Raw genomic sequence first — 23,396 nt, 5'->3', positions numbered from 1 at the left:
ATCCTGACGCACGAGTTATAATAAATTGCACAGAAATGAAATCAGAAACGCCAGCAAGAATAGATTAGAGATGTTACATGTATTCTTCGTACAAGTCATGTTATACAATAAAATTTTTATTAGCTGTGGTCCCAAACGGAACTATTGTTTTTGTTTCCCCTTGTTATGTTGGAAGAACTAGTGATACTTTATTGTTAGCAATTCAGGCTTCCTAAATCTTTTGAGTGAAGGGGATGTTATATTTTATTTTTTTGCTAGTTGCTTTACGTCGCACCGACACAGATAGGTCGTATGGCGACGAGGGGTCGGGAAAGGGCTAGGAGTGGGAAGGAAGCGGCCGTGGCCTTAATTAAGGTACAGGCCCAGGATTTGCCTGGTGTGAAAATGGGAAACCACGAAAAACCATTTTCAGGGCTGCCGACTGTGGGGTTCAAACCTACTATCTTCCGAATACTGGATACTGGCCGCACTTAAGCGACTGCAGCTATCAAGCTCGGTGGACGTTATATTAGCCGACAAAGGATTCCCAGGTTTTAAAACACAGTTAGCTCATTCTTTACTTGTTATGCCGCCTTTTCTTCACAATGGGAGATTTACAGAAGATGAAGTGTTACAAACTCAGAATATAGAAAGTGTTGAAAGATGCATACAGAGGGTGAAATTTTTCAAAATCTTGAAAAATATTCCGTATATCAGCGACATTGTTTACGTAGCTTGTGTGGTAGCAAATTTCTTGCCACCAATAATAAAGAACATAACCTACTGGTATAAATCTATCTTATCAGAACTTGACGTGTTATCTACTTATTCCAACTGAATTCCTGTTTATTCGCTTACCAGATGCTGCCTGTCGATAGCTTGTCAAAAGCACAGTCAATTTCACCGGAAAACTCACTTGCGAAATTTGAGTTTTCACAGATTCATAGATATGAGGTAGTTACAATATTGTTATTAATTTCGCCCTGTGACAACTATGTATTTTTATATGTACATCATTACAACTTCCATAGTATTACTTCATATTTATCTTGACGAGTTGCAACGATATTTTTTGCCGTAACTATGAAGCAAGTCTTCCAGCGGAACGCACTCTCACCGTTTTAATTCTCGGAACTCCGCCAGAGCGCTCTGTTACTAGTACCGTGCACGCTCCCTATAAATGATAAATGATAAATAAATGATACGAGTAAAGAAGTGGAATCAGAGATAAGGCTTTTTGCAGATTATGATGATGATGTTCTGTATAGAATAATAAATAAGTTACAAGATTTTGAGCAACTGCAAAATGATCTTGATAATGTTGTGATATGGACAGCAAGCAAATGGTATGATGAATAACTGGGTTAAAAGCCAGGTTATGAATTTCACAAATAGGAAAGATTCTCTCAGTTTTAATTACTGCATTGGTGGGGTGAAAGTTCCCTATGGGGATTGCTGTAAGTACATAGGTGTTAATATAAGGAAAGATCTTCATTGGGGTAATCACATGAATGGAATTGTAAATAAAGGGTACAGATCTCTGCACATGGTTATGATGGTATTTAGGGGTTGTAGTAAGGATGTGAAGAAGAGGGCATATAAGTCTCTAGTAAGACCCCAACTAGAGTATGGTTCCAGTGTATGGGACCCTCACCAGGATTACTTGATTCAAGAACTGGAAAAAATCCAAAGAAAAGCAGTTCGATTTGTTCCAGGTGATTTCCGACAAAAGTGTGGCGTGACAAAAATGTTGCAAAGTAAGGGCTGGAAAGACTTGGGAGAAAGAAGACAAGCTACTCGACTAAGTGGAATGTTAGGCAAAAATATCTCAAAGATGATTTAATAAAACCACCTATTCAATACATACCACGTTTAATGTGGATTAAATCTACATGAATTTATATAGACTTATCAGGTACATGTTTCACCCCTTTTTGGGCATCTTCTGCCTCTAGTCAACCTTAAGGTCAAGGTCCGGGACCTTATTTAATCATATATAGTGTGGAATATGGACGTTAATGTTACACAGTAATAACCTCTTAAAATTAACTTGCCACAAGAATATTTTTCTAATGTGAATAATATATAAATGTGAAATAAATCAGTGGTATTTTAACACAATTAAAACTTGTCAGTCCTATTCTATCTAATTTTTATAAATGCCCAGAACTAAAATGGATCTTCTTCGTCCAACTTGAGGATCATTAGGATGACAGTGGTCTTAGGTAAAGAGTATATTCACCCGGGGGCTCATTTGACCCACATATATCATTTACTTAATCTTGATGAAACCATTTTGGAATGTGTTGTCAATCACGAATGGGACTTAAAACCGATTGTTTTATGTAAGCTGGATAAGATTGTTTAAAACCACATTGAGTGGTGTTGTGATTGAAAATATAAACTTCTTGGTTTCTTGTTAAATGTTTTGACAATGAATGTGAAGAATACATTCTTAGGCTGCTTGTAAGTGGTATGTTCCGAGCTGTCAGCAGAGAGATGGCATGGAATGACAATAGTAGACGAATAAGTTTGAGCGGTGTCTTTAAAAGTAGGAAAGATCTCAATATAAAGATAAAGTTGGAATTCAAGATGACAAAGTGATTCAAATGTTCGTTTATAGGAAGGAGAGTAAAGGATTGGAACAACTTACCAAGGGAGATAGATAGTCAATAAATTTCCACTTTCTTTGAAATCATTTAAGAAAAGGCTAGGAAAACAATAGATAGGGAATCTGCCACCTGAGCGACTGCCCTAAATGCAGATCGATATTGATTGATTGATTGATTGATTGATTGATTGATTGATTGATTGATTGATTGATTGATTGATTGATTGATTCACATGGCTGTTCGACAATGCAAACAATGATATAGATGTTTATTCCCATAGGGAATCTGAAATATTTGTCCTGAATGAGTAAATTTATTACACCAATATAAATGGTCCGTTATTGGACATTATAATAATGTAACACATAATATAAAGCAAATTGAGGAAAGTAAACAATACTCTGTAACTTTGGATGAACTTGTCAGTTAATGAGAAGTCTAGGCCTTCGCTCGAAGTGACAGTGTTGGAATGTTTGGAGATAGATTTAAAAGAGCCATCCTCAGAATGGAATATAGGTATTCAGTACTTGCAAACACGCACAAGTATTTTACTTACTTTTAACAATAGTTTATTCTTCTGCCTAATCAATGCATAGTTTTACTTTCAAATAGTACTAGGAAATAAAACCCTAGTTTCGATCGTACACAGCAGCCATCCTCAGCTCTTCATCATAAGAATTGGAATTAGAGTATCCTTGAAGAAGAATTTATGAATATCTTACAAGGGAATATTGGCAATGTTTAAGTCAGGTCAAAAATTAGATGTATGGCTTTTCAGGCGTTCGCTCTATTAACCAGCATTTCGTCTTAGGTCTGACACTAGACTCTTCAGAGTGGGATGTGTCAGACCCTACCCACTGATGCTGGGGTGTATGCAGGTGAACTTATCATCTAATTTTTGACCTGATTTTGATATGCTCTATTGGTGGAAAAATATCTAATTCCCTCCATGGGAACTTAGAATTTCCAGATGGTTAAGTCTCTGATCGCGATGAGACTTGGAAAATACATTGAGGTACGCGTAAACAAGATTTTTGTATCAATTTTGCGTGTTGACATTCATTAGGGCGTTCACTAAGGGGTGTAAAAGTTGCGACATTTCAAGTTCTGTGCAAACGGCGATAAATACCTGCTGGCCAATGCTAAGCCAGCACACTGGTTGCCTAGTGCCACACCTCTGTACTTCCTCTCCTATCCACTCCTTCTGGTTCACCGCCACAAGTTTCCCTTCTCCCCGCGCCTGCCCGTCTGCTTAGCTGTTGAACGGGACCGGTGCTATACTTTGCTTCTTTTCATACTATAATTATTGAAATCCTAATGTTCCTCTTCACACATAATGATAATAAATAAACTAATATACCCATATTTTATTCAAACGTTATACTTTCATTTCTGCTAAATCCGGTGAGTTGTCACATTCATGGGTACAACCCCGAGTTAGGCACCATCGGGTGTGGTCAAATGTGGGATGGGGTACCGCGTCCGACCTATGCCTAATTGATTCTTTACTTCTACATCCACCTTAAAGCTGTCATTAGTGTACTTTAGAATGGACATACATATGAAATTAGTTAAATTAAATCACCCACCATTAAATAAATTGCCTGCCTTTAAACAACATTAAATAACTTTTTATTTAAAGAAATTACATGCCCGGGTAGAGGATTTCAATGAATGAATTGAGATTCAGTACCTCGGGATGCCAAAACCTGGTTACAGGTCCAGACTTTCTTTTTATGTCTTTAAAATAGCTCTGAAAAATAAAATAAAATAAATATAATTAAAATACATGTTGTTACATGTATATTAATTGACGAAACAACAGAAAACACAAATGTTTGTTTTAAAAAAAAATGAGAGTGTTATCGGTATCAACATATCAGACGGTGTCCGGGGGCACGGGTTTGATTTCTGGTACTGCCAGAAGTTTAAGAATGGCAGAAGGGCTGGTCTGAGGTTGAAATGGTACATGCAGCTCATATCCATTGGGGGTGTGCCTGAAAAGAGTTGCACCACCTTGGGATGAGGACACAAGTTTACTTTTTTATATCGGACTGTACAGTGCTGAAAACTAAAACCTAAAATTTTATATGCAGCGCAAAAGACCACACTTCAGTCTGCGTTATTACGGCCTATGTCACGCAGTGTGACATCAGCCCATGAGCGTCAAAACCTATTTGAAAACAGTTGACTGCTTAACACACCCTCAGTCACATCATAAAGCTGCAGCTCGCGAAGGTTCAGCAGACCTTCTTCACCGTGTCTTCCGTGATTTGCTTGAAGATGAAAAATAATTTTTGACATGCTCAAAGACATTACGCTTAAGGAATCATCACAAACGTTTTGTAAAAACTTTCAGAAAAAGTAAACTGAGAAATACAATGTGGGAATTACAAAGGAGAGCCATGAGGAAGGCTGATAGAGTACGCAAAGTACAGCGCCGGTCCTGTTCAACAGCTAAGCAGATGGGCAGGCACGGGGAGAAGGGAAACGTGCAGCGGCAAACTAGAAGGAGTGGGTAGGGGAGGAGGTGCAGAGGTGTGGCTCTAGGCAGGCAGTGTGCCGGCTTAGCATAGGCCAGCAGGTATTTCATCGCTGTTTGCACAGAACTTGAAATGTCGCAACTTTTAGGGCCCTTAGTTAATGCCCTAATGAATGTCGGCACCTAAAATTTTTGCTGGCATCTTTTTTACGTGTACCTCAATGTGTTTTCCAAGTTTCATCGCGATCAGAGACTTAACCATTGCTGATGTTCCCTTGTTAGAATTTGTTCTTACAAATAATTATTTGTTTTCGTTGATGTCATTTGTAAGCTATATGGTCTTCCCATGGGTTCTCCAGCCTCGGGGATCATAGCGGAGATATATATTGATCATTTTTAGTACACAGTAGGGCCTAGCGTAGCTAACATAGAATGTTAGTTGAGATATGCAGACTATGTTCTGGGTGATGATAGATGAACAGTTGAATGGTAGTGAAGCAACATTACAATTGCTTAACAGCATAGATCCTTTACAAAGGAAATTTTAATATGTCCTCCTATTCAATACATACACATCTCCATCATTAGATGGAGTAATAATAGTCATACATGTTTCAACTCGTTTTAGCCATCTGTTAAATATCCTTTGTAAAGTGAAAACCATCAATATGGAATTATTCTAATATCTTGTAAGAAGCGTAGATCCTCACATTAAGTTTACTTTGGAAAAAGAGATTAATAAATCCTTAAATTACCTTGATCTAACCATAACTAGATTTAATAATAATTTCAAATTTAAAATATATAGGAAACCCACTCAAATTTCCGCCACCATCAGGGCAGATTCTGTACACCCCCAACTCGCGTAAAAATGCTTCATATCACAGGATTAATAATAAAGCATTCAGTAGTCTTATGTCCCAGTCTGACCATGAAGAAGAATTAAACATCATTCGGCAGATAGCCTCAGCTAATGGTTTCAGCCTGCATTTTATTAATAAACTTATTACAGTACCTAATAAGATTAAATACAAACCTAAATTATATCTAATTAAAGAATCAAAACCGCAGACGCTATTTTCACATATAATAATATTCACCACTTAAAAAAATGTAATGTTCAAATAGCATTCAGGACCTCAAACAATAATTTTCATACATTTTACAATTCCAGTTCATTGAATCCAGTTAACAAATTTACACGTTCAGGTGTGTATAAATTGAAATGTTCTGATTGCAGCTATATGTGTATTGATCAAATAGGAAAAAGTTTCAAAGCTGTGTATTTGGAGCATGTAAACACTGTCAAGCATAATAGATTCTCTGCTTTGGGCTTACATCTTAATGAGGCTAATCATCATTTCTCCACCATTCAACAAGATTTGGATATTCTTTATTTCAGTCTAAAAGGTCTCTTTCTCAATATCCTAGAAGAGTACTTAACATCTCTAGACTGCCGGGCTGAGTGGCTCAGACGGTTGAGGCGCTGGCCTTCTGACCCCAACTTGGCAGGTTCGATCCTGGCTCAGTCCGGTGCTATTTGAAGGTGCTCATATACGTCACCCTTGTGTCAGTAGACATATTGGCACGTAAAAGAACTCCAACGGAACTAAATTCCGGCACTGCGGCGTCTCCAAAAACCATAAAAGTAGTTAGTGGAACATAAAGCAAATAACACTATTATTATTAATATCTCTAGACCAGTTTTCTAATTCTGCTTTCAACTTAAATGAAATTTCCAAAAAACTGATGTCTTCACCGAGTCAATTATTTCCTTAGCAGCCAAGTATTATGCTAAAAAATTCAATACAAGTCGCACAAATGATCCTCCAAACACTTCCCCTCCTTCTCGTCTCACACCTTCCTCCTTCCAACTTCAGTTTCTCTCTCTTCCCTCCGGTCCCCCCCCCCCCCCCCCCTTCCTTCTGCTTCCTTCTCTGCTATGTCACGACAAATTCCAAGCTATTGTTGACACTTGACATCTGTTGCCGGGTGCACCACGGTAACCTCAAAAAGTAAGCTTTTCTCTCTTTTATCATTCACATTCCTGCGATTTTGTTTCAATTCAGTCAAGTAATTTTCTTTCTCCTTTAGATATTCCCCCATTAATGTCCTTACAGACGGATATGACTTCCTTTAATAACATCGGGATATTCTTCGCTTATTGTAACCAAAGAAGATTGTTCCTTCCATTTATATGGCCATTGACATGCACATCAGCAACTAACCAGTTTTATTTGCTTCAACACTGTGAAAATCTCTTGTATGAATGGTACAGTTTTTTTAATGTATATTTTATTATGATCTATGGGGGGGACTATCAATAGACAATGACATTTTACTTCACCCTTATTTGACACAAGTGCAGTTTTGAATGCAGCTACACCAAAGTCAACTTCAAGTTTCATTAATCTTGTGATCTAGTTTTTATTCTGGAATCCCAAATCCACTTGACCATTATAAAGTTTCTACTGTTTGGACTTTTAAATGTATACATTAGTGTAGTTTGTGTGTTTATATTTTTGTTGTTTTAACTCAGGAGTTTTTTAACACCTTTTGTTTATAATGACACTTTGCCCTTCTAATTCCAATTTTTGTGATGAATAGCTGAGGATGGCCGCTATGTACGGCCAAAACCACAGTAGTACTGTTTGAAAGTAACTATGTATTGATTAGGTAGAAGAATAAACTAAAGTTTGTGAAAATTAAGTCATTTCCATCAATATAGGTCTAACCATAAAATTTGTCAATACACAAGTATTTTCTCACAAATTTTAAGAAAGCTTGAAAAGTTTTATTACTAAGCGCCCCGTAAAAGTTGGAGATTTCTCTCTGTGAACTTGTCCCTTAATTGGGAACAACAGTGAAGTTCAATTGATTCGACTTGCTTCACCGACATCAACTTCAAATGGATTTTCGAACAAATGAATTTTCTCTGCACTCCCAGTAAGATCTATAAACCTGCCTTCTAACTCGTTCTTCAATAAGTCAGTCAACTTAATGAACCAGTAATATGGCACTGAACTGTTTGAGTTTACTTCTTGAAACTCAGCAGAACATGAAAAGTGTGGGAACATTCCCTTCTCTAATTGCTGTTGTAATAATTTCAATTTATGTAGGAACGCTAACACATAACATTACACTTTATTAAAAAGCACGCCTTTCCCTTGTGTTCCATATTCAAAATATGTAAATGTTGCATTAAATCTGTGAGTATTGCTAAATCCTACATCCAGTTTTCAGTCCAAAATTCTGCCACTTCTTTCTGTTTTCATGTTTATAAATGTGTGTATTTCTTCACAAAGATGAAAGAAGTGTTTCAAAATATTATCACGACTAAGCCAGCGTACCTCGCTATGATCAATTACGTTGCCGTAACCACAATCAATTTCAGCCAGAAATGACTGGAACTGCCAATGATTGAGTACACTTGATTGAATATAATTAATTGTAGATGTCACTGTGTTCATCACATGTTGTAAACTTAATAATTTTCCACATAGAACTTGTTGAGAAATAATGCAGTGTAATTCAAGAGACATATCAGTATTTCTTTTAGTATCTTAGTTTCTTATTCTTCCAGTAAATCCAGTTTTTGTACCACTCATATTCCTTGCTCCATCTGCTGTTATAGCTGCCAATCCATCCTGTCATAAATCGAGATCCTTCAACATTTCACTCAGTTGGAGAAACACACCCTCGCATGTTGTAGTTCCATGGATGCTTCTTAAACATATCAGTTCTTTAGATATTTCACATGCTTTGTCAATGCCAAGAATAAAAATTAAAAGTTGTGCTGTATCACAGTTGTCAATACTTTTGTCCAAAGCCAACGAAAAGCACTCAAATGATTTTGATTTTTCATGCATTTGTGAGCACAAATTAGCCCAGTGTGCTTTTGTTCTAGTCATTATGCTCCGCAATAAGCTAACTGAATTTATCAGTTGTTTCTTTTCAGGACAGATTTCTTCTGTTACAGAAATTATACAGACTTTCTCAAACTCCCCATCAGAAAATGGTTTCCCTTTTGCAGCTGATAAATGTACAACTCTAGAACTAGCACAGATTGTAGCTATATTTTCCTCGATCTGTTTCGTGAACATTTGTTTTTTAGTAGTGAGAACTTGCATTCGATTTGAAATCTCTTCTTTCCCTAATACTTCATCGTATTTATTATATCATCATATGCTGCCTGATGTATTCTTTAAAAACATAAACTGAAACATAAAAACTTTGCCAGGGGGCCACATAAAATGTCTTTGCGGGCTGAGTCCGGCCCACGGGCCGTATATTGAGTACCCTTGGTCTAAGGTGTTCGTGGCCCTCCGTTTCATTCTTCGAAGTGGTGGACCTCGTCTATTATTTCCTCTAATTGTCCAATTTTACTTCCTCTTAAAGCAATAAACACCACCACCACCTGCCTTTGTCCTTAAATGTTTTTTGTAGAGTGAAAGTGCTAAATAATCTGAGTGCCAAAAAGTAGTTTTTAAGTAATGGGATAAAAGTAGTATACAAGTGAGCTCTGGACATCAGGTTCGGGCATCTGTTGACGCTTACTACAGCTACACTACCAGGAAAAGAATTGGAACTTGGATCATATAACACTTCATTGGCGCTGCCACATCACTTCAAGGAGAAAAACTTTTAAAAACTGCATTTTGGCATTTAGATCATTTAGCACTTTACTGTACATTCGTCATAGATCATTTAGCACTTCCGCTCTACATTCGTCATTGTGTCCTCTTTTTGATGCTCACTCTTCCAATACTGTCCTGTCATTGTGTTTTTCCTATTGTGTGTTCCTATTCATTTTCCTATCTTTCTATATATGACTTGCCACTTGTTTGCTCCCTTCCATTACTGGGAGTATCTTCATAGTATGTTGCAAAGAATGTTATGTGATGGTTTCCTTTAACAGGAATCTGGTGAAGCTGCCAAAGACAGCGACCTGAGTGTAGTTCCACTTCTGGAGCCATCAGAGAAGGCCGACCACCACACCTCAGCAAGCAACACCTTGACAGTACAGCATGATGGTGGTGTGATTGTGTTAAGTGGGGAAGGTCAGAATCGTGGTGGGGAGGAATGCCAGGACATTTTGCTCATGGTAGAACTGAAGTACAAAGATCTTCCAGAACCACATCAACAGCAACATGGGAAGGAACAGACTATAACACCAACCATCGCATACACAGTGGAGCCTCAAGGGAAGACGTACACTCTTGCTTACACAACTGAGCCACAACAGATCATTTCTAAATCTCATGCCATAACTTATACGACAGAGACTCAGCCTATTGCAGTCACCAAAGCCCACACGTTTGCATATACAACCACCGAACAACAATCTGGTGATGAAAAGACACATGCGCTGGCTTACACAACAGAGCCTCTTACATTGTCTGCATCCAAAACTCACACTCTTGTTTATACCACAGAACCTCAACCAGTAGCACTGACAAAGGATGATCCTCTTGAGTACAATGGAACAGTACAGCCGATGGCTCTCATTAAGTCCGATGTCTTATCGTATACTACAGAACAACAAACTAACCTACAGGATAAATCAGCTGATATTGAATACCCCCCTAACTTGGAGCAGAATGTAACTAATAACACCAGTGAAATATTACCTGAAAAATCCTTCTCTGCTCAGGACGTAGCAGAGCCAGGAATAGTGTTAAACTCCAGTATGACTCATGATGCAACAACACTTTTTATTGCTCCTGACAAGTAAGATAATTTACTTATGTTAAGAATATTTTAGAGAAGAATTTTATCACCTCTTGTGTCTCTCCTATTGTTCTGACACATGCCTCATAAAACTGTAATATATTAAGTGTTCCACTTGGAAGTTAGATCCTTTAAAATTAATGGTGGTAGTGGTCAAATTTTATTAGGACAGTTCCATAGATATAACTGAGAGAAATTGAAGACGAAATAAAGAAGACTCTAAGTGCCAAAATAATAGTTTTGAGGAAAATGAGTTTAAAGTATAGAAGGCACTGGCATGAAGCATAGAACATGCCATCTGTTGATAGATATTGTTACTACACCACCATTCATGGCAGCTCAAGCCTTTTATACATTGTTAGGCTTGGCATGTAGATTCTATTTCACACAATATCTCAAAATGTGTAACTTTGGCACTTAGTCCTATTTATTTCAGGTCTTCAGTTAAGGAGGGTAGTTGTCGTAATAAAAATGTTGACACCACACAATCTTCCCTTTCACCCTCCCCTCACTGCTGTTCTCCACCTAGCGTGCTGATAGACAGTTGTATTACATGGCTGCCAATATAATGAATGCATACCGCACTAACTGTGATTTGGACAGATATCGTGGTTAGTAGTAACTCCTCTAGTGGAGCCATAGCCTCCCTTCCCAAATGACCCCTGATAGTTACTGTTAGCAACAGGTCAGATTCTGATTCACAGAAAGCACTGTTAGTACGTTTACATGAGGATTGAGATCGATTTGAGTACACTTACCGTATTGAATCCGCCAGGCAACATCGACGTATACGAACGATGCAGAATTGTAGTCAAATCTATATCGCCTATTAGAATTTAAAAATGCCAAATGCAGTAGAAGCCCCGGAGATAGCTTTCAGTTTTGAAAGTATGTGTGGTATTCCAAATGTAATTGGTGCAATAGATGGAACGCACATTCCAATTTTACCCCCAACAGAAGGTTATTGTGATTTTGTTAACCACAAGGGCTGTCTTATGATTGCAGTTGTTGATCATTTATACAGGTAAATGAATATTTACTGGCTTATTATATATGTTATTTCAACAGAACTTTGATGATGGGATGATGATTTCGTCATAACAAACATGGAGTGTGTGCACAGTCGTTTTCAATACGATCTCGGTATGATCCGCGTTTACATGGAACTCAATTCGAACCGAGTACGGTGCGATCCCAAATTTTACTGTATCGACCTTGAGACTCGATCCGAACTGAGTCCCCATTTACATGGCGTTTTCAATACGGGAAGTGTACTCAGATCGATCTGAATCCTGCATGTAAACGTACTAAGTGACATGATTAGGAGCAACCTATGGCTCGCACAAGGAATCGCCACTTGGCAGCCCTGACAATGCTTTGTGCTGTAGGATGCCTGGGTGGAGCCAGCACGTAACATCAGCGTTGTTACAGCGCTACTTACCCAAATAAGATTTTCTGTTCTCTTATGTTCTCTCTCTCTCTCTCTCTCTCTCTCTCTCTCTCTCTAATTATCATCCCAGCATGATAAAGTATTCACTCTTGTCCATAGACTTAAGTTTCAGATAAACTACCTGAATTAACCTTTTCACTGCTGAGTTTTGATGACTAGGCAAACCCTCTGGGCCAAGGAAGAAGCATTTTTACCAATTTATAGTGATAATATTAATGGAATGCGTATCGACTCCTTAGCCCCGATGGGATCAGGCATGGAGTGAGAAGATATTTTACGGCATGCTTTTACAGCCAGATGCCCTTCCTGATTCCAACCTATGTTGAGAAGATAATGATGTTGAATGAAACTGAGTAAGGAATGGAAGAAATTGGCTGTAGCCTATGAATAGGAACTGTCCCAGCATTTTTTTGGGAGTGAAAAAGAGATCATTATTTATAAGTTTCTTTTCCGTATTGATTGGATGTACGTATATAGACAAGAAAGATGTTCCACCTATCAATACTTTATTTATTGTGAACAGATTCACATCAGTACCGGTTTTGGCTATTAATAGCCATCATCAGCTGATATGTTACAACTGCAAACCATTAGATATTAGTGTACGTCACAAAGATGTTATTATTGGTTAGAACATCCGGGTGTCTAATGGAGTTAGAGATATAATGTATTGTCGTAATGTTTTTGTCTATATGGGGTTGAAATAGTATCTATGACTAGTGTGGCAGTGAAAGGCTACAGTAAACTAAAAACTTATTACATATACATTACAATCTTATGATATGGGTTTTCGCCACAAACACACATGACATATACTAGCCAAATAGAACATTTTCAAGGATCATTTTATGCAACCAAATCAACATAGACACAGAGGTGCAAGAACAACAAGAAAGCTTGAAGAAGGAACTCCACAGAGTATGAACTTTCAAATTTTAACAAGTGTTTTAACATACATGTACCGTATATTTTAGTATGTTTAAACTTATCAAGTGTTTTATACTATGTTCCGTGTATTTTAATATGTTTAATGTGTTCAGTTCAATAATGTTCAATAATGTAGCCTATATATATGGGTTTAGCATCGAATGGGTTAAAACGATGTATTAAAATAGGTTTGCACTATCAAGTTAGCTGTATGGTACAGGTTGTGTAGCTACTGTATACGTGATAAGTTTTTAGTTTACTGTAGCCTTTCCCTACCACATTAGTCATAGATACTATTTCAACCCCATATAGACGAAAACATTATGACAATACATTTTATCTCTAACCCCATTAGACATCCGGATGTTCTAACCAATAATAACATCTTTGTGACATACACCAGTGTCTAATGGTTTGCAATATTGTAATATATCAGCTGATGAAGGCTATTAATAGCTGAAGCTGGTACTGATGTGAATCTGTTCACAATAAATAAAGTATTGATAGGTGGAACATCTTTCTTGTCTATATACATGAAAAAGGGAAACCACAGAAAACCATTCTCAGGACAGCTGACAGTGGGGTTTGAACCCACTCGCCTCCCGAATACAGAGCGTGGCCCCATAGCCATAGCATGTTAATACATGTCTACTCCGCTCAGTGATTTGAAATATAACAAAAAATTGTTGATCCAAGAACTGGTATTATCAAAATCATTAACATTTGAAGAAAAATAAACATATCAGAGGGGAAGGGGTAACAATTCCACAGCAGATTCATTATTAGTAACTTTGTCTGTCACTTTCTTGTTATTCAGTATCGTCCCTTATATATTCTCCATCTTCCTTATCCAAATATAGCGCTCTGGAATCACTATTTATGAGGAAACATTCAATTTCTTCATCAATAAGAGATGAATGCATGCTTCAAGACACCATGATGGCTATACGTTAGCAGGAAAGATGTTTCACTCCAATGATACTAAAATGTGAGATCACTTCCAAAATACGCAAAATGGAGTGGTATGTCTGCCTTACAGAACTTCTTTGAACATATCCATGGAAATTCAAAACATGACACTATATCCGGTTCTTATACGAGATCAGTGAAGTAGACACTGCACCAAAACGTACACAGGTTTGGCGGACGAGGCACGACGTTCAATAATGTAGCCTATATATACGGGTTTAGCATCGAATGGGTTAAAACGATGTATTAAAATAGGTTTGCACTATCAAGTTAGCTGTATGGTACAGGTTGTGTAGCTGTATGCTTACATTCAGGGTTCAAACCCCTGTGCTTGTTCACAAAAACGGAGATATGGATGATATTGGAAACTGGCAGCCGATCACCATCTGCTGTATTGTGCAAAGAATCATTTGAGTGACTACTGGACTGTCTCCTTACGGAGTACGTGTCATTCAGGGATTGTCAATACATCCATTCACCGGACGAGTTGGCCGTGCGGTTAGAGTCGCACTGGTGTGACCTTGCATCCGGGAGATGGTGGGTTTGAATCCCACTGTCGGCAGCCCTGAAGATGGTTTTCCGTGGTTTCCCATTTTCACACCAGGCAAATGCTAGGGCTGTATCTTAATTAAGGCCATTCACTGTTTGATTCTAGTTGACACAAAGTGAAGACGACCAACACTACAATTATATTCTTGGATATAAGAAAAGCATTCAACAACGTAGGACATGCACATCTTCGAAAGACTGTACATTCCCTTCCTATTCCAAGCAAGTTAGCTGATCTAACATCAAACCTTCCGGGACATAACTTCACTAAGATTGAGTTGAAACATAAAACGACCAAGCCAATTTGATTGAAACGGATGTGATCGCAGGGTCCTTTGCTTTCACATACACTTTACAATTTTGCAACAGATCATATAGTGGACAAACTGTCTGGGGAACCAGTCACTGATGAATACAGCTACGATGTAATTCCAGGTTTATGGCCTGTTACAGTTCTTGGCTTTGCAGATGTCACCGTTATTGTGACTAAAAATAATTTGTCCACTGTATTTACTAGAACGGCAGTCCTAGGTTTTAAAGAGATCAGTCTAGAAGTCCATTTTTAAAAATGCATTGCAATTAGCATTTCAAAAGGAAAATTGCGGAATGACCCTTTAAATATTGTTACGAATATAAAACTCCATCTGTTTCATTACTCTAATTTATTTCAGGATGCACACGCACATATTTAATTAAACACAAGCAATTCTAACCAGTTATGAATGGCCACACTAATTACAGTCAATTTACAAATCTCTCGTCTGTGCACACACTAGGTGGTTTAGCCCGTTCGTCTACCTGCGCACGCTTAACCCTCTTAGAGCCAAGAGCCGATCTGGTCGGCCGCTCCCCATCAGCTGGAAGAGGCCAGAGCTCCGCCTCCACTCTACTACTGTAAAGTGCCAGGCCGTTTTCAGTGGAAATACATGTATTTTAAAATTTGCGTATATCTACCGGTGTATAGCAAATACCGACATGAAATTTTCTACATATCGACTACGTAGAATAAGAAACTGGTTTGGAGTGATATAAAGAGTCAAAGACGTTTTATTGTTGATTTACAGTTGTCGATAACGTTTATTCTTAGGAAGAGAAAAATATTTTTGCACTTTCTCTCGCAATATCTACTTTGAAAAAATAATTTACGATACAAAAGAATATACGTAATTATGTATAATGAATTTCTAAATACAATTCTATAGAATAAATTTGAACGAGAAAAATAAAAATTCAAATATATGTCGCTAGTAAAAACAAGACAATTTTACTCACCGATAAAATTCGCGTGTTTGTATCGATGTTTGGCAAATACTAACAAATTTTCTACATGCAGACAACACAGTATTAAAATAATTCTGAATTATTAAATAAGTAAAAAATAGTTCATTTTTTGTTTTCAGAAAAAAAAAAATAGTTTCTCATTTTCGGTTGTAGTATATATTAGAAAAATAATTTTACAATACAACAGAATTTACGAAATTAAGAAAAGTATGGCACTAAAGCCATGATTTGCTTTGATCTACTAAGCAACCGCTGCTCAGTTCGGTACCTGCAGTTTACGAGGTGTATCATAGTCAGTGAGACGGATCCTCTCAGTAATTATTCTTGGTTTTCCAGACCGGGGTCGCCCTCTCAACCTCGGATATCTCCTTAAGTGCAATCACTTAGGGTCACTTAGATTGAGTGAACCTCAAACCAACCCTCAGGACCAGGCGAATATTCTTGACCTGGGCGGGAATCGAACCCATGACCTCCGGGCGATAGGCAGGCATGCTACACTTGGCCCGCGGAGACCGGCATTTAGATAATGATAGAAGACTATATGTGACTATAAGGTTTAGCAGAGAGTAAGTGAAAAGTAAATTGAAGTATGATACGGGCGGAGAATCAGACGGTGGGGCATGTTTAGATCCAAGAACGTTCTTGAAGAAGACAGGAGGTTGAGGAATGTTGTCGGGTTCATTGGGACAAATTTCCACAGAATGTTCTCCAGAGACATCATCATCATATTTGTTATCACTAGTTTCATCTACCACTATATTCAGAGTAGCTTTAGTGCTGTTAGACGCAATTAAACATCTCTTCTTTAGCTGCGGTGATTCCGTGGACGTGTCCGGTATAATTTTGTCGCTACTCTCTGAACTAAATTCCCTATCGCTATCCGATAAATCATCCGCGTTAACTTTGCACTGTTCCAAATACTGCATTAATTTATTGTCATCAATACCTGCTGAAAAAATATCACGTGAACAACATGCCATTTTCCTGTCACAAATCCACTCACTGCAAGGAGCAATCACTTACTGACCGGTTAGCGGTATTTGTAAACTCAGGAAACGACTCTTGTGAAAGGTATAACATCCTCTTAGAACTGCCAAAGCAAGGCCAAGCACACAATAACGTGTAGCCCCTTTACTACAGGTTGTAACAAAAGTATGCACATCACTATAGGTTGCCTCAAAATTATGTATATCACAGAATTTTAAGCCGGCCGATGTAATTGGCTCTGGCAACTTCCGACTGGATTGTTAAAGGCCGACCAGATCATCTCTGGCAATTTAAAGGGCGGGTGCTTGCACTACCGCCTGGCACCAAGAGAGTTAAGCCTCACTTTCACTTCCCCGAGTCCAGTCAATCAACTCGTACAGCGGCTGTGCATAGATAGCTGGATTTGAACACAGTGTCACTGGCTATACAACACTCAACGACTGTTCGTTGGTTCGAATTCCAATGATAGTCTGGTACTTCACACAATCACATGAAGTGAACAACAATCAGCAACAGCTCAACAGTATCCAACAGCAGGATGATACTCATAACAGCGAATATTAACACACATCCAATTATCCTCACACTCACGATAGCTGCTTCAATCTCCGATTCATGGCGGTCCTCAATCCACAGAAGTACACACACACACAGTACTCTAAGGCAGTACTGTACACAGTCTTTCATTCTGTCGCGTCCATTTACACACTCCCTGGTCTCTCCAACACTACAACAACTGCTCGCTCGCAGGAGTCCTGTATTTATACCTCAATGTTGGTCCTCTAGAACATTCAGGGTTTAGCTGGAGATCAAACTTTCCCATCGTATTTTCCAGAAATCGCATGGAGAAATTAGACAAAGAGAACAATAGAGGGAGGGCCTTGGCATGTCTTTGGGCGGGCTGGGAAGTTCCCTGAGCTGGCTTAGTCATCCCCTTTCAGGTAATACCGAAGGGGCTCCAACAAGGCTAACGATTGCTTGAGCATGTAAAAATATCTTTGACATCATTATACCTTCTATATTACATGATGAATACGTCCACTATCTCAATGAAAACTTTGCTGATGCCTGCAATTTTTATCCAAGACTAAAGATTAAATTAGAGTTGTTGACATCTTCACCTCTGTTACATCCTGACCAGCAGTTCAGTGTAATCAGCTCATCAATTTGTCCCTCTTTAATTCATGTATTACCAACAGCACATCTGGAAAAAATATCTCAAGCATTCCTTATTGACACAGACAAGATGATCAAAGGAGCACTGAAAGAAATTTTACAGCTGCCTATAAATACTCCCAACTCAATGATGTACACCCATCGAAAATATAAAGGTCTTGGTTTGTTCAGAGTCAAAAGGGAAGCTGTTCTCGTATAATATACAACGGGTGGTTATTTGGTCCGCCCTGTCAATATATTATCAGTTTCTAATTTTGTACAATGTTTAACTCGCTCTGTCAGTATATTATGAATGTCTAATTTTGTTCAATGTTTAACTCGTACATGTTTCGGAAGCCCCAACTCCATTCATCAGCGACTTCTACATCGTACATCAATATTCCCCATATCGTGACATCTACATTATTCAGTTTTACATGATACATTGTCAATATATAACATTTTTCACACATACACACAACGTGACCATTTCTTGATAATGTTTGTTGTCATAGAACACTTTAAAACATAATGGAACACTTATAAAAAGTTCAAGTGCTTTTTATGTTGTATAACACTTCAAAATATGTATTAACATGTCAGGTGGTTGCTTAGAAAATCAGCCGAAGATAAAATGTTTCTTGCGTCTGTTTATTCTGTTGTTGCCCACTTAAGTGTAGCCCTATTAAAACATCAACTATTATGCTCGACGATGCCGAAATATTATATGCCAGAAAACTGAATCTTAATGAGGCTCATTATAGTTCAAGTTTCATTATGATACAGGTTCTCCACCAATCAGAGTTCAGATTTTCATTATGATACAACTGTTTAGGTAAGAATAGCATCGCACCTGCACTCAACGCACTAGCTTCGCACTTGTTTCCAAAATCAAACATGTCAGACACACACGTTAATATCAATGCGCCTTCTACTTCCAATATTCCACAACCACACGGCACAGTCCCGCAGATTCACTTCACCAACTGTACAATAAACAATTTGTATTTGAAATAAAGCTAGGTTATGATAACCTTCTATCAAGGCTTTGAAAACATATGACATTGTCAAGGTCTCTGATTCACTCATGGAAAATCAATATAAATATGCTCTATGCTCTGTTCTGTAAACTCAACTGTCAAGCGACACTTCGACAGAAATTTATGAATATTTAAAAAATAGTTATAATTACCGTCGAGCATAAACAGTCGTATGCAACTTGCCTATAATGGCAATAATTAACACATGGGTGACGGGCCCCGAGAAATCTTGTACGCTCGCCAGTGGTAGGTGACAGGCCCCGAGACATCTCGGTTTTATTCACGACATTGTTTTTGGTCTTCCTGTGACATCTCTTGACCATATCTTGAACTATTTCGGACGTGCACATTGAGTAGAATAAATCGTAGATGTATATCTGCCACTTTTCTTTTATTCACGGCCTCTCTTATTCTTTGATTTACCGGGCGAGTTGGCCGTGCGTGTAGAGGCGTGCGGCTGTGAGCTTGCATCCGGGAGGTAGTAGGTTCGAATCCCACTATCGGCAGCCCTGAAGATGGTTTTCCGTGGTTTCCCATTTTCACACCAGGCAAATGCTGGGGCTGTACCTTAATTAAGGCCACGGCCGCTTCCTTCCAACTCCTAGGCCTTTCCCATCCCATCGTCGCCACAAGACCTATCTGTGTCAGTGCGACGTAAAGCCCCTAGCAAAAAAAAAAAAAATTCTTTGATTTAGTTTCGAAACGTCGACTTTCTTTCTGCCGGTTCAGTCAATGACAAGATGGAGCGCCCGCGGAATACGGTGTTAGCTGACGACGATGTTTTAGAACTACTATATGCCGACGATTTTTCAAATGGAAATAGTCTAATGAATTAGTGGAAACTGATTGTGAGAGTGATAGTGGAAGTGATATTTAAGCATCTACAGGCCGTAATTTACCTAGTGTATTTATTTATTCAAGTGATTCTGACGACAGCGATGTAAACATTAATGATGTGTTAGGAATTGACGCTGAAGATGGTTTTGTAAAGGCAGATCCACTACTACTAGGGGCATTGGAGAGTAGTCATACCAACTTTGAAGATAAAATATTGACTGGTTTAATATTTATGTACATTTTTATAATCAAGTGCACCCTAGTATGCTTAGTAGAAAAATGTCCGGTCCACAGGGTATGTGACAAGCTCAAGCATCTGGTCAGCAATGTGTTAAGACATGAGTATGTTTGTAAAACAAGCGAAGTGAGTTTTATAATTTCCATAATGCACTATTATATTACATATTGCATAATGCATAGTGTACTATTATATTACCAGAGTTAAAATCTTTGCCTTATCATTGTTAGAAACGTTTTTTGGCTAAACTGGTTAACCTTTAATTTATCTGACTCCTTAAGGTCTAAACGTAATTGATTACAGTATATGAGGTCAGACGAAATTGTACTTTATTGGTGTTGGGCTTTCGACAGAGCAGATCAAACCTCCCGTCATGTCCTTGAAATAGTGGCTTGTATTTGCTCTTCTTATTCTAACATATGAAGAAACTATGTTAAGCAGATTAAAACAAGTATAAAAATACTATGTATTTATGAAAGCAACTTTACTTACATAAAATGTTGAAGCGGAGGAAGCCTACCCGCTCATCAGCCAAACATTTACTCTAGTACCTATGGTTGCAGCAACCTGAGGCTACAAGTGGATAAGGGAGGGCTTTGACACTGAACTTTGACCACCTGAGAAGAGGGGCGGGGTGTGGGCCAAGGAGTTAGAGTTGATGTTATCTATTTATCCTCTTCTTTCTATTTACATATTGGTTGGCAAACTTAAATAACTGATTTTCTTCTTTGAAATGTTCATTTAAATTATTGTCTATATTTTGTTTCTGTGCTAAGTAGATTTCTAATTTCTCCAGGACGTCCATATATTTCCCTTTATTTGCCGAGTGTATTAGTTTCATGTCTTGTTCTATGCTGGTAAATGAATGATTATTTTTGTGCACATGTTCACACATGGCTGGATATTTTCTGTACTTTTTTGCATTTATATGTTCTTTATATCTGATATATTTCTTCCTGATTGTCCAATGTAAATTTGGTTACAGTTCTGACATGTCAGTGCGTATACCCCTGATTTACTGAATTGATTGTGTTGTTACTTGAATTTGCAAAAACCTCATTATTATTATTATTATTATTATTATTGTACCGGGCGGTACACCTCCACGCCGCTAGTTTAAAAATGTGCGCCACTTGAAACTCCTCTGCTGGAGGAAGTCTGAACTTTATCTACGGTATTAATTTTCTACTTTATCAGAAGATGTCACTACCTGGAAATTTTCGACGTATTTTTGTTTTGCTTGTAGTAAGAAGTGTGAACTTTTGTCTTCTAGAGGACACTACTGAAAAACTACAATGGTGCACCCTAGTGCGACGTGAAAGAACTGTTTTTTTGGAGAAATTTTTATTTCAAAAGTTTGTTTCTTGTTAAATTTCTTTCTGTTATTGTTTAAGTTGGCTGTATACCCCTCTCCCCTTGTTTTGTATTTAGCCAATCCCGAATTTCTTTTATTAATTTCTGACCAATCGGATGTATCTTCCCCCAACTTGAATATGTTGCTGTATCCTACCCAATAAAGAGTTTGTGGGAGGGTGTTCTCATTCCCCTAACGCCTCGAACTTTCCGCGAGAGTATATAAACTGCTGATTTTAGGGTCTCCGGGCCACTTCTGTTCCATCTTTTCGTGTGTAAAGTACATAGCAGGGGGCGGGAAGCCCCTCTTTCTTCGGCGGCAGTCAACAACCAGGTAATGGCCGATTAATTACTTCTTTTCTTGCTTGCTCAGCAGTTTAACTCTCGGGGCGGGTCCGAAGTTTTTCCATTATGTAACCTTCCTTAAATGTAAAGGAACTTGTATCTATTCTATCTTTTAAACTACATATTGGGATAGAGAGTGCTTAACCCTCTCGAGCTCCCACTCATATTGTTTTGAGGTGAACTTGTTTTCTCAACCTATTCTTCCTTAACATTATGTAAATTTGTCAATTTCTAAAGTCACCTCTTTAGTATGGGATTAGCCCTTGCATCAGTGGCCTAGAGCCAAATTAGGTTTTGAAACAAATACGTTAGGAGTGCAAATCGCCTCCTCTCAAATTGTTGATTTAGAGGTCATGTAATTAACCTTCTTGTCATTTAACAGACCTCAGTAGGTTGGGTATTTTACCCCTGTGTATATGTCCTGAGAGGACAGCTTGAAAGTAGAATTAGGTGTGGCCTTTGACAGGCCTGAATTTTGAGAGCAAGTTGCTCTTTTCCCGAAAATTTTGTTTTCTGCGCGCCTCAAGGAGGCCTTACTGTGTATTTTGGAGCAAGTGCTCCTAGGTATGAATGGGGTTCTCCCCTCTCTGTTGACACTTGTGTTTGGGGTAAAACTGAGCTGATTGCTCAAGGATTGTGATCGCGGGGCTCGAAGCCCAAATCCTGTAAATACTGTAATTGTACTTTTGTTGCCTTGCTACTCTGTACCTGCCATATTTGTTATTTCTTGATTTTGAAAAGAAAATATAACCTTGTTAAATTTTAAATTCACTTTAATTTCGTAGCCTGAGACCTGTTCACCACCCCGCACCTTCTTTCACCTCTAACTACCACGGAAAACTCCGTAACAAGTGGTAGCAGAGCGTGGTTGAATGGGTCTCATTTTAGCCCCTTTTGACGGCTAAACATTGCTTTGATTACAACTTTAACTATTTTCTCAGTTGCTGGAATTTTTTTGATTTTTTCTTTTTCAAAATTGTTCTGTCATCATGCCCGGCCCTCGCGATGTTCTCCATCTTAACTATTTGTGCAAGGAGGAGTTGATCCATGAGTTAACTATCAGAAATGTGCAATCTGGAGGCACGGTTGCGATAGACTCCAACAAGCTTAGTGAGTCCCTTGACTTGCCCATTTCCATCCCCGCTTTGGGAGAGAAAGAAATTGACGACTCTCTTTCCACGATCGTCGAGAATATTACTGGGCTAGCATCTGTAGTTAGTTTTTTTGATGAAAATGATCCTTCTCCTAATCAAATCAAACGTGTGCAAGCCAGGCTGTTTCATTTTTCAAATAGAGTTAACGATCTGTTGTCTCTAAAGTTGAATGACGTTCAGAGGAAGGAAGCTAGTACGCTGCTTGAAAATATTTCTGAATTATCTAGCAAGGTCACTCAATTGTTAACTGGGGAGGTTCCTCCCAAAACTGATCAACCTGTCACGATGAATGTAGGTAGCGAGGAAGA

General features: G+C 38.3%; 1 protein-coding gene across 1 annotated transcript in view; it reads left to right on the top strand.

The window, feature by feature from the left end:
- The window catches only part of LOC136877034 (zinc finger protein 84), a 73,986-nt gene that overhangs the window by 13,439 nt on the left and 37,151 nt on the right, over window positions 1–23,396 (top strand). Inside the window, exon 3 of the mRNA XM_067150839.2 lies at window positions 9,992–10,803. Coding sequence (XP_067006940.2) covers window positions 9,992–10,803 — 812 coding nt within the window. The remainder of the gene's footprint in view (window positions 1–9,991; window positions 10,804–23,396) is intronic.

Source organism: Anabrus simplex, chromosome 1, assembly GCF_040414725.1.
Source record: "Anabrus simplex isolate iqAnaSimp1 chromosome 1, ASM4041472v1, whole genome shotgun sequence".
Classification (NCBI taxonomy): Eukaryota; Metazoa; Arthropoda; class Insecta; order Orthoptera; family Tettigoniidae; genus Anabrus; species Anabrus simplex.
Note: the sequence above shows the minus strand (reverse complement) of the source record. Positions and strands in the feature narration are given on the sequence as shown.